Genomic DNA, 12,772 nt, shown 5'->3' with positions numbered 1-12,772 from the left:
ACAATGCAGCTATTAAAATGGCAGAAGGAAGTGTCCAATACCCACTGCTAATCACTGATCAGGCAGCACAAAGCAATTTGCAGAACCGACAAAGCCAAGCCAACTCATAGGCTTCTGTTAGAGAGGACTAGATTGAGGCTAAGGCTGAGATTATGGGGTGAATACACTGAGCAGAGGTCACAAGGTGGGACACGCATAGTTTAGTTCTGCCTCCACAGCAATTTAGAATTTGGTCAAAAGGTATATGGGGCAACATCGACATGAAACAGTATTTCCAACCTCCTTCGCCTTCCACTTCTTTCTTCTTGACACGCTTGATCCTCTTCTTTAGGACTTTAGTGAGGAAATTAGCAAATTTGTTGTTTTCCCCTAAAGACGCTTGGAAAGTGGCATAAAGGATCTTCTCTCGTTCCTGGAGCTTTGCAATCTCTGCTTTCTTTTCCTCAATTTGCGCAAGATAGCTATTTAATTTGTGCTTCAAAGAAAGAAAAATAGCATTTAAACTCCACGTGAGCAGCACTGGACACAACTATTACAGTCTGCTTAGCTACTGGGATGCAAGGAGGACTTATCTGTAAGAGAGGACAGAAGCACTTTTCTTCCCTGTCTGAAGAGGCTCCTCGGCCAGCTCCCTATAGGGCAGCCATCTGGGGAAATCATAGAATTGTAGAGTTGGAAGGCACCACAAAGGACATCTAGTCTAAACCCCCTGCAGTGCAGGAATCTTTCATCCAATGTGGGCTTGAACCCATGATCCTGAGATTAAGAGTCTTATGCTCTACCAACTAAGCTATCCTGCCTACAACTCCTTCCACCTGTGCACCTTTGGGGGAGCAGAAGCCTGCACTGATGAGGGCTGTCCCTATCACATCTAGAATGGCCCTCTAAAACCAGCGGAGGTGGGTTTCTTATCAGGAACTTCAAAACTGTACAAAGCCTTTCATATGCCATGCATACTTGCATTTCCTCCTCCTCACTGGAAAGGCTGTTGACACGTTCCTGGAGAATGTTCTCATGTTTCTCAAAGTTCTTCAGGAGAAGCAGCTCTTGAAACCAAGTGATGTGGCGTAGGTCTGCAGTTTTCATCATTATGTCCAGTTTCAGTTTTTGGTGACGAAGAAGGCGAAGCTCAGCATCAAAGGTAATCATGAGCTCATGAACCTGGAGAGAGTGTTAAGTGAGAAGTAGCACTCAAAAAAGGAGTAGAAGGATCATGTCAACAATACTACTGTATTAAATGAACAGTTTTAACTGTGTCTCATTACTAAATTAACAGTTTCCTGCAATATTGTTGTCATTCTAAAATGACAACAATCCGAAGCTATTTCCTTCCAAATTGACAGTTGTCCAAAAAAAAGGGCAAGTATTCAACCTAGGGATACAGTTTTTCACCTATTTCTGAAGCATGCATTCTGACTGGTGGCTGGGTCAATAGTATAAATTCTCCCAGGATCACACAGTTGACTGATGTGGGATTAATCAGAGATTTGAACATGAAAATCCACAGAATTTTTCACAATTGCTGACATAGTTCAACTTTACTTTAGAAACTGGATAGGAACGTTACAATCATGATACGCTAAATAAAGGCTGAATACAAAATTCTCCTTGCTTTCATATTATCATTAGCAGAAGTGGACCAGTTGTCTGATGTATCAAAGTGTGCAAAAAATTGGGACATTTTTATTTTGAGAAGCTTTTCCAGCTGAGTGAAAAGGCATTGATTCTGTAGTGTTTTTAAACCTACATTTAATTGCATGTAGTTTTGGTACCGTTTTAAAAGCTATTTTTAGTTAGTTTGTGCAAATTAACTTGAGACCAATAGGAAAAGGGATCCACGAAGGAACAAATTTAAAAGACTTCACTTGGGAGCAGAGTATGCCCAGTTGGCTTTGAAATATTTCCTCTTACCCTCTTGACCAAAACCTCTTGCATATAAATGTTCTGAATCTCCGCCCTCTTTGCGATTTCCAGTTCCAAGTCTGTAGGCTCCACTGCCTCAAACTCAAAAGATTTGACTGCTGCCTGCGCAGCAGTTCCAGATGCTATTTTCATCGATTTCAAACTTGTTGACCGCATGGCAGTTTCTAAGTCCTTTACTGAAGGGGCACGATAAAAGCCTCCTCCGAAACCCCCTAGACCTCCGCCCTCTCCTGAAGGAGCTACTGGCACCATTTCCTTGAGCCTGGCCCGCTCTTCCAGGTCATGTTTGAACTTCATGAGCATTTCAGTGTCATACTGGAACTGTTTCTCTGGAGTCTCTTCAGGAAGGAGTTGGGGAATTGGAGGAACAGGGACATGTTTGGATGGGTGGAGGGATGATTGGATTTTTTTCAGTTCTTGCACCACACACTGGATCTCTTCAATAATAGCCACCTTGAGGTCTCGGAGGGACACGATCCACTTGTTCATTTCCAGCTTCTTATCATGTATCTGAAAGGAGAAGGGTTGGAACAGGCTTGCATTAAGGAACTCACATTACGTCAATATTCGAGAACCCGTCCACCAAGACACTCTGCTTCCGCTCTTAGCACCACCTAAGCAAAATAATTTCAAAAGGAGACTCCAGTGTGAAACTGCTGAATTGCAATTCATCAAAACACTCAACTCAAGCCATTTGGGTCTGAATAGAGACAAAAGTTTGCTTTCCAACTACAGATGTTCATTTGCTCAGTATGCCAGAGTGATTATTTTATCATCTATAACTGCTGTTGTATAATGTCGCCATCTTTATTTTGTATACATTCTAACTCAAATTGAATTGTCACTATCTGTACATTTTGCATTCCATTTATATCTGATCTCACCGCTTACACCCCCCTCCCTATTTCCCCATGTGTATATATATTGCTACAAAAGAGGATCTGAATAAGTAAGTGGACTCTAGTCCATGTAAGCTTATCCGATAATTAAATGTGTTAAGTCTATAAAGTGCTGGAAGACTGTTGGGTTTTTTTGCTGTAGCAGACTAATACAGCTACCACTCCAGATATTGCATTAAAGATGACTATAGTACAGAGGCAGGATTATATAGGAATTTTTTTTTTCTGGGGAGGGAATCCTGTATTCATTCATATGGGCGCCCTGTTATCTCATTCACCTGCCTCCTTTAGCTCAGTCCTAGAAGTATTAATAAAAGTAAGTACTACATAACAAACCAAGCCTCAACTTCACACCTGGACTTTGGCCTGCCAGTTGTGGCTCCCTTCATCCAGTTTTCTATTTTCTTGCTCTCCATGATCAGGCAGCATTTAGTGGGGAGTCTTTTTCCCTAAATATTTTTTGCACTTCTGCAGAACTCAGGCTTGCCCCAAGTCTGCTAATACTTCTGTCTTGTGCATGGGTGATACGATTTGAAGTAAAGAAGCAATAGCACTCAGAAAATTAAATCAGGAATGGGATGATTTAAATAGCTTTTTAAAATTAATTATGTTATGGTTTTATTTGTTTTTAAACTACTTTTGAGTTCTTTCTTACAATCAAGTAGTATATACATTTTATGAAATTATGAAGGAAAAAGGTTTCTCTGCCTTCCAGTGCAAATGCTTAGGAGCGGACAGAGGGAATTACACAATCCAAAGGAGGGGGGGGAGGGAGAGAAGCAGAATCTACTTACAGCCACTTCTAAAGATGCCAACTGATGAGTTTTCTTGTCAGCATTCATTCTCATGTGTTCAGGAATTTTGTAGTTAGTAGCCGTTTTTAATTTGAAGTCCCCCATATTCTGTTGGGCCTCTTTGATATTTTCTACATCTTGGGGGTCCTCATAGTCATCGCTTGGTTTGCTCTTGAATCTGACAAGCGTCGGTGAAGATAAAAGCTATCAGTCCAACAGGCAGCATCAACTCACTCACTTTATAGCGTTTCATTCATCAAAGAAGCTGCGGCACTGTAACTGCCCAGCTCTCATCTCATGCGGAGGCAGCAGGAAACAGACTGAAACCTTTTTATACTGAAGGGAGGAAACACAAATGGCAACAGGGAAGAGTGCTGTTGTACTGAGCTCCTGCTTCCGGGCTCTCCATAGGCATCTGGCTGGACTGTCAGATGTTCTAACTCCCCTTCCTACTAATTCACATGGAGGCATTACTGGAGAACAGACCTAGAAGAGGACTAAGCCCAGAGGGGATGGTTTGCACCAGCCTGACCCTTGCCAGGTTTGCTCTCCCAATAAGCAAGTCTGTCTTTCTTGTTGTACCATATTTTTCGCTCTATTGGACGCACCAGACCAGGGGGGGTTCTTGTTCTCCCCCTCTAAAACAAGGTGCGTTCTGTGCATTCAAGGTGCGTTCACCTGAAGCCTCCGGAGCCGAGCGGGAGTTCCGGCTGGGCTCTGGAGGCTTTGGGTTCCTTTCGACCTGCTCTTTGGGGCTGGCAGGGGGTGGGAGCGCTGCTTTCCCCCACCACCAGCTTCCAAACCAGGTCGGGGAACAGCGGGAAGGCGGCGCTCTGCCTCCCCGCTGTCTCTCGAGCTTGTTGGGCTGGTGGTGGGGAGAAGCGCTGCTTTCCCCCACCGCCAGCCTCCAAACCAGGTCGGGTTTGGAGGCTGCTATCCACAAGCCTTGGGAGGCCAGCGGGAACTCCCGCCAAGCTCCCAAGGCTTGCGGATATCTGTCTGAAGCCCGGGGCATGCTGCGCAGAGCGCCCCAGGCTTCGGGATGCAGGCTGCTATCTGCAAGCCTTGGGAGCCCGGTGGGAACTCCCGCCGGGCTCCCAAGGCTTGCAGATAACTTCCTGAAGCCTGGAGAGCGAGAGGGGTCGGTGCGCATCGACCCCTCTCGCTCTGTAGGCTTCAGCGAAAGCCTGCATTCGCTCCATAGGACGCACACACATTTCCCCTTCATTTTTGGAGGGGGAAAAGTGTGTCCTATAGAGCAAAAAATACGGTAATTGCCACCTGCCTGCAAGTAAGAAGTTTGTCTAGCTGATTGCCGGGGGGGGGGGGTGCTGGCTGAGTGGATACAGCTGGGCTGTGGGTGTGGTCAAGAGCCTGCCTTATAATAAGGACAGGCTTCGCCACTAGCAATGAGGTCACTCCTTTGGGTCTCCACTTTGAGGAGGTATGAGGCCATATACCACTCCACATGATCCTACTGTTATACCACATCATTCTGAAGTAATATGGGCCAGGTATGATTACTATTTGTTTATCAACAACATCCATCAACAATGAACATTTAAAAAGTATTTTCTTTTCTTTTTTTTTACTCTGACTCACAGTTCATCCCATTCATTCCTTCTTTGTTGGATCTTAGCTTTGGCTCTGTCTGCTTTTTCAATAATTTTTCTAAGTTTTTCCATTCGATTTTCAACAATGCGGCTTGCCACCGTGTGTGGGTGCGCCTTTTTTTGCAGCTTTTCTGAACCCACTTCTTCTTCTTCACTAATAGAAGCCTGGGTTGGAAATTTTGGCTCTGCACAAATGCAAAGAAAAATAAAGTAACATGCTTCCGTCCCTATCATCCTCACAGGATTGTCATAGTAGACTGCTGCATTTACATCCACCTTGACAAAAATGTTGTTTCATGGGAACAGTTTCCAAATTCAGCTTGCTGAATACCAAACTGGAGCTGGCCCCAAGGGATTTCCTCGTGAAAGTAGGTTTTAAATGACATATTCTGATATTTCCTGCTCTTTGCGAAGGCTAGTGTGATAGCATCTGAGGAATTCTCACCATGGCCCCTCAATGTTGTAAAATGCAAAGCCACTTAAGCTTCTGTGTTCAGGAGGGACTTTGTCCCAGATTTTATCTTGTGAACCACCCTGAGATTTTTTGATGAAAAGCGATATATAAATCTAATAAATAATGCCTAAAACATTATTTCAGCATTACTTTAAATGTTAAGAGAAGCCTTCTATATAAAAACACCACCACCTTTACTGGTTGCCTTCAACTAAGACAAGGAACAAATTCTCCAGTTTTCTGGCGGGTGAGAGCCAGGGGCAACACTTTATAAGCTGGCTTCCTTTGAAGGAGAGAGCACTGGAGGCTCACAACATAGATTTGAGTTACAGATAGGTAGCCGTGTTGGTCTGCCATAGTCAAAATAAAAAAATTCCTTCCAGTAGCACCTTAAAGACCAACTAAGTTAGTTCTTGGTATGAGCTTTCGTGTGCATGCACACTTCTTCAGATACACTGAAACAGAAGTTGCCAGATCCTTCTATATAGTTAAAACCATGGAGAGACCTGGTCTGAATAGAGACATTGGATTCTTATCTCATTATACATGACTAAGCCATTTCTCACCTTCTCACCCCTTGCCTTTTCCTGTAAGACCTATTGCAGTCGTTAAGAGTCGTCAACAGGCTCATCTCAGCTACCTGCCAATCTCCCATTCCCACCACCCTTCTGAGTAATACCCCTCCCCACCTTCTCACTATATAGAAGAATCTGGCAACTTCTGTTTCAGTGTATCTGAAGAAGTGTGCATGCACACGAAAGCTCATACCAAGAACTAACTTAGTTGGTCTTTAAGGTGCTACTGGAAGGAATTTTTTTATTTGAACATAGATTTGGTTTATTAACAAATAGACAAAAAGCACCTAAATGGAGGCAAGCAGCAAAGCCATTGGGCATATCAAGTAGCAGATCAGCTAGCCCACATCACATTGCCAGAGAGAGGCAACCTTTATCTGAATATTCTTTTAGCCTTCTGCTAACTTTGTGCTTCTCTCTGCCCTTCTTTTTCTATACACAGACAAACATACATACAGCTTTTACATTAGCACCCTCATCTTAGCTGGTGTGTGTCACTTTCTAAACTCTGACAGAATTCAAACACTCCAACAATTTCCTAGCTCCCATGGAGGAACTATCCATTAGCCATTCCAGACCACTTAAAAGCCATTTCCCTTAAAAAATAAAAGCAAGGTTTCCTAGGCACTGTTAATAATAATAATTATCTACCAGCCTGTGATATACAATCCCATGACAGTGTTCCACATGTGTTAGCACTATATAGAAAAACTACATAAAAAATATGGGTACGATCGCACAGCTGGCAAAGAGTCACATATTGGCATGGAGTCTGTCCTCAATAAACACATACAGTACAATTTTGACCGGACAGCACTTTCTTATACATCAGAGTGCTAAAAGCTGACAAGCCAAAGGCAGCTCTACCATCTGCTCTGATAAACTGCAAACCCAGTATATTTCTGAAGAACCAGTGACCTACTTGCTTAGGCACGTGGTACTCCACTATATTTTTAAAAAATCACAGTATTTCACCAAGAAGAAAAAGAAAGTATTGTGCTTGTGGAGGAAACTGTTGACATTCAATGCAATGTGGGAAACTCTGTTTTTGAGCAGCGCTAGGGAATTGCTTTTTGAAATATAGCGCGAGGATACCATCTGACAAACCCTCTGGTATAGAACCATAACAAGTAATATAAGATGAAGGCTGGGGGAAATATATTATCTTATGGTTGTGATAGTTCTGCCACAATGTTTTCAAACCCTTACTGGCATCCTTTTGGGTCTCTGTCCTCTGGTCTGTGTCTTTTCCTTTATGGTCGTACTTGCTCTGTCTTCTTTTCGCTGCTTGACTTTGTTTACTGACATTGTACAATTTTTCTGAGATCGACAACAGTCTGTACGTGGAGATTCGGTGGTTGCTTCTCATGGCGCAGACCACAATGGTGTCATATTCCAAACTGGCCCGAAACCTGAGGAATCAAAGAAAAGATCTAATTTTTTAAATGCCACATTTTTTGCTCCATAAAGTTGTCTCGGCAGGGATCAGCCAAGCAGCAACAGCCTCTATGCCAGGGTCTAGAAACCATTTTTCTGTCAAAGGCAGCATTCCCTCCAGGTTAATCAGTCAAAGACTACAAAGACTAATCAGTCAAAGACGGCTGCTGTTGCCGCTTGTGTGAGTGCTGGGAAGACCGCTCCCTCTCCTGCCAACTCCATCCGGCCTAGGGGGGCGGGGCCTGCACTACCACTACAGTTTAGAGGCCTGAGCAGCTACCGGCAGCAATGGACAAAATGGTTTTAAATGTTTTAATTGCTTTTAATTTGCAGCACCTTAAATGGTGGTTGTTGTTTTTTATAATATTATATTATTTCATTATTTTATTTTTGCTTGGGGTGGGATAAGCATTTAGTCAGCGCTATTGTTTCTTGCTTTGCTTTGTTTTGTTTTATTTTTATTATTATTATTATTCTGTTAAATTATTATATAGTTTGTATTTTGCTTTTTAAGGGGAAGGGTCATGGCTGCCTGGGAGTGGGCCTCAGCCAATAGATTGGGTGGGGCAGGTTCCACAGGGGGGGATGTATTGGGACACCCAATCTCAGTGATCATGGGCAGGAGGAGGAGTTATGCTAAGACCAGACCATGTCATTACCGAGGAGGCAGGTTTAGTTGTTGTTTGAGGACTATCCCTGCCTCCAGGTCTGGTCCTGACCGGAAGGATACAGTAATCAGCAAGGGAAACCCACATGACCTGAAAGTGTTGCTGTGCAATGCCAGGTCAATGATGAATAAAACCACTGCCATCCACGACCTGATTGTGGATGGAGGATTTGACCTGGCATGTGTGACAGAGACCTGGTTGGATGAAGCAGATGGGCCTGTCCTTGCCGCTGCTTGCCCACCAGGTTTCTCTTACGCACAGCAACCCAGGTCATGTGGGCGGGGAGGGGGGGTTGCAGTGATTTTTAGGAAGTCATTAGTTTGCACCAGGCGTCCTATTGGGAAGACCCAGTTCTCTGAGTGCATGTTCTGGAAGTTGGGCAATAGGGGCAGTACAGGATTCCTTTTGGTGTACCGACCTCCCCGCTGCACCAAGGATTCCCTGTCCGAGCTGCTTCAGGTTGTGGTGGATGTGCTCCTGGAGACACCTAGCTTGGTTGTCCTGGGGGATTTTAACATCCATGCCTACACGACCTTACAAGGGGCCGCTCGGGACTTCGTGGAAAGCATGGCCTCCATGGGACTGTCCCTGAATAAGTTTGGCCCAACTCATTCCTTAGACTTGGTGTTCACCTCTATGGATGTTGGTGATCTGACACTAACTAAAAGCAAAACGAAAGAAGTGCCATGGTCAGATCACTTCCTGGTGCAACTGGACTTCTCCGTGACCCTTCCCCTCTGCAGGGAGGTGGGACCGATTCGGATGGTCCGCCCCCGCCACTTAATGGATCCAATTGGCTTCCAGAGAGTGGTAGGGAATGCTTTATCCCATGTTGATGGCCTTTCAGCTGATTCCCTGGTGGCACGCTGGAATGAGGAGTTAACCAGGGCTATTGACTGTCTGGCTCCGAAGCGCCCTCTCCGATTGCATGGAACCCGGACAGCCCCGTGGTTTTCCCCAGAGCTGAGGGTGATGAAACAATCGTTGAGACGGCTAGAGCGCCGGTGGCGGAAAACTCATTCCGAATCAGACTGGAGCTAGAGCTCAACGTTGAGCCTACCAAGTGGCAATGGCGACGGCGAAGAGGGCCTTCTTCGCCGCCTCCATTGCATCTGCAGAAAACAGCAGCAGGAGACTTTTTCAGGTGGTTTGCAATCTATCAGAGCCACCTGTACCACCGGGGCCTGGTAGGGACCCCAAGATCTCCTGCAATGCTTTTGCAAAGTTTTTTGCAGATAAAATCGCTCAGATTCAGAAGGAGGTAGACTCCACCGTGGGAACAGGGCCAGGGCGGGAGAGTGCTAGAGTTCTGTCTGTTCCTGTTACATGGGATCAATTCCCATCTGTTACCTCCGAGGATGTGGACAGGCTGCTTGGACAAGTGAAACCGACCACCTGTCTTCTTGATCCTTGCCCATCCTGGCTGATAAAAGCGAGCCGGGAAGGGCTGGGCGATGGGCTCTGTGGGGTGGTGAATGCTTCCCTCTGTGAGGGAGCCTTCCCAGACCCGCTGAAAGAGGCGGTCATTAAACCGCTTCTTAAAAAAACATCTTTAGACCCGGCCAATTTGGCCAACTATCGCCCAGTCTCAAATCTGCCATTCTTGGGCAAGGTGATTGAGCGGGTGGTTGCTGAACAACTCAAAGCACACCTGGAGGAAACGGACCATTTGGATCCCTTCCAATCGGGATTCAGGCTTCACCATGGGACTGAAACTGCCTTGGTCGCAAAAGGCGAAAGATTTATACGATCTGAAGAGAAACCATTGGGCATTGTCGGCCAATTGGTCTTAAAGAGAGATAGAATTTTTTTATGTATGCTACGGCAGCAAGAATTCTCATTGCAAAGTATTGGAAGACACAAGAGTTACCCACCCTGGAAGAATGGCAGATGAAAGTGATGGACTATATGACATTGGCCGAGATGACTGGCAGAATCCGCGATCAGGGGAAGGAGACGACGGAAGAAGATTGGAAGAAATTTAAAATCTATTTGAAGGACTATTATAAACTTGATGAATGTTAAAATGTCAAGGCTTTGAGAATGAAAGGGTTACAGCGAGATAAGAATAGATTGAAGGAAACATTAGTAAGACATATCCTTGACAGAATCGTTAGAAGTTGCTGAAAAACTTTGGACATTGAGATGCAGAAAGGGGAGGTATGGGGGAGTCTGAGAAACAAGGTTTATGAAAATTTGGTTATGAAATTATACGTGTTTGTATGTCTTTTTATATGTTTGTATTGTTTTAAAAAAAACTCTGTAAAACACACATATATATATATATATATATATTTGCTTTCGTAGATTTTCACGGGTACAGGAATGCAGGTTTTGGTGTCTTCGGGTGTCTTCCCGTGTAAGAGTCGGGGTGTCTGCAATCCCTACACAGATCTGGCTGGCACAAGGCACAAAACCACAGCTCGCCCCTATACACGAAGCCAAGCCAGAGCACAACTAAATGCAGCACAGCCATCTTCTCAGAAAAACTCTTCACAAGCTCAAGAGGTCAAGACACGAAAGCGTTAGCAACTAATCTACACTTAATGACCCACCCAGTGTTATTCGGAATATCACTCATGAAATCACCCAAGATATCCCTCAAGTAATTAAGGAACAAAAGAAGAAAAGGCACACTAATCTAGGAACTTCCTCTCTGCCCAGAACGTTGGAGGCTATACACCACACCCCTCAACAGTATTTATAGGAACTCAAACACCAGACTCTGCTCTGTTCCAGTAACAAGAAGCCGAAAGCACCAGCCTGAAGATGACGAGTGAGACCTCGTCAAAACGTCGCACAGACACCCCGACTCTTACACGGGAAGACACCCGAAGACACCAAAACCTGCATTCCTGTACCCGTGAAAATCTACGAAAGCATATATATATATATATATATATATATAAATAAAAAAAAGAAACTGCCTTGGTCGCACTGGTTGATGATCTCCGGCGGGCTAGGGACAAAGGTGAGAGCTGTTTCCTAGTTCTGCTGGATCTCTCAGCGGCCTTTGACACCACTGACCATAACATCCTTCTGGACCGTCTAGAGGGGCTGGGAGCTGGGGGCACTGTCATACAGTGGTTCCGCTCCTTCCTCCTGGGCCGTGTCCAGAAAGTGGTGATGGGGGATGAGTGTTCAGACCCCTGGGCTCTCACTTGTGGGGTGCCTCAGGGTTCTGTCCTCTCCCCCATGCTTTTTAATATCTATATGAAGCCACTGGGAGAGATCATCAGCGGGTTTGGACTGGGTGTTCATCAGTATGCAGATGACACCCAGCTCTACCTCTCCTTTAAATCAGAAGCAGTGAAGGCGGTGAAGGTCCTGTGTGAGTGCCTGGAGGCGGTTGGAGGATGGATGGCGGCTAACAGATTGAGGTTGAATCCTGACAAGACAGAAGTTCTGTTTTTGGGGGACAGGGAGCGGATTGGTGTGGGGGATTCCCTGGTCTTGAATGGGGTAACTGTGCCCCTGAAGGACCAGGTGTGCAGCCTGGGAGTCATTTTGGGCTCACAGCTGTCCATGGAGGCGCAGGTTAACTCTGTGTCCAGGGCAGCTGTCCATGGAGGCGCAGGTTAACTCTGTGTCCAGGGCAGCTGTCTACCAGCTCCACCTGGTATGCAGGCTAAGACCCTACCTGCCCGCGAACTGTCTCGCCAGAATGGTGCATGCTCTAGTTATCTCACGCTTGGACTACTGCAACGCGCTCTACGTGGGGCTACCTTTGAAGGTGACCCGGAAACTGCAATTAATCCAGAATGTGGCAGCTAGACTGGTGACTGGGAGTGGCCGCCAGGACCACATAACACCGGTTCTGAGAGATCTGCATTGGCTCCCAGTACGTTTCCGAGCACAATTCAAAGTGTCGGTGCTGACCTTTAAAGCCCTAAACAGCCTCGGTCCTGTATACCTGAAGGAGCGTCTCCACCCCCATTGTTCAGCCCGGACACTGAGATCCAGCGCCGAGGGCCTTCTGGCGGTTCCCATCAGATGTCAAAGAGATAAATAATTACCTGACATTCAGAAGACATCTTAAGGCAGCCCTGTTCAGGGAAGTTTTTAATATGTAACGCTGTACTGTTTTTAACACTGATTGGGAGCCGCCCAGAGTGGCTGGGAAAACTCAGCCAGATGGGCGGGGTATAAATAATAAATTATTATTATTATTATTATTACTATTATTATTATTATTATTATTACATGGCAGCCGCTGGGAAGGGCTAGAGCTAAAATTAGATGGAGTTTGCAGCATTGTGTAGTTCTCTCTTTCTCTGTGCCACCCAAAGAACTCCCTTCCTGGTCTGTAACTGTCAGCTCAGATCCCTTTAGTGTTTATATGCGAAGTTAGGGATTTTTGCCCCAATGTGCATCATCACTTTACACTTGCTTACAAGTGTATCAACCTG

At 45.3% G+C, this 12,772-nt stretch overlaps 1 protein-coding gene across 2 annotated transcripts in view; it reads right to left on the bottom strand.

Moving 5' to 3' along the window:
* The window catches only part of CFAP44 (cilia and flagella associated protein 44), a 48,003-nt gene that overhangs the window by 8,232 nt on the left and 26,999 nt on the right, over window positions 1-12,772 (bottom strand). For both annotated transcript variants that reach the window (XM_082221212.1, XM_082221213.1), the window contains exons 23-28: window positions 7,468-7,670; window positions 5,219-5,414; window positions 3,617-3,794; window positions 1,912-2,433; window positions 958-1,161; window positions 280-475 (exon numbers count right to left, since the gene is read on the bottom strand). In XM_082221212.1, the coding sequence (XP_082077338.1) occupies window positions 280-475; window positions 958-1,161; window positions 1,912-2,433; window positions 3,617-3,794; window positions 5,219-5,414; window positions 7,468-7,670 (1,499 nt within the window). The remainder of the gene's footprint in view (window positions 1-279; window positions 476-957; window positions 1,162-1,911; window positions 2,434-3,616; window positions 3,795-5,218; window positions 5,415-7,467; window positions 7,671-12,772) is intronic.

Source organism: Podarcis vaucheri (assembly GCF_965113315.1).
Source record: "Podarcis vaucheri genome assembly, chromosome: 4".
In the NCBI taxonomy this organism is placed as follows: domain Eukaryota; kingdom Metazoa; phylum Chordata; class Lepidosauria; order Squamata; family Lacertidae; genus Podarcis; species Podarcis vaucheri.
Note: the sequence above shows the minus strand (reverse complement) of the source record. Positions and strands in the feature narration are given on the sequence as shown.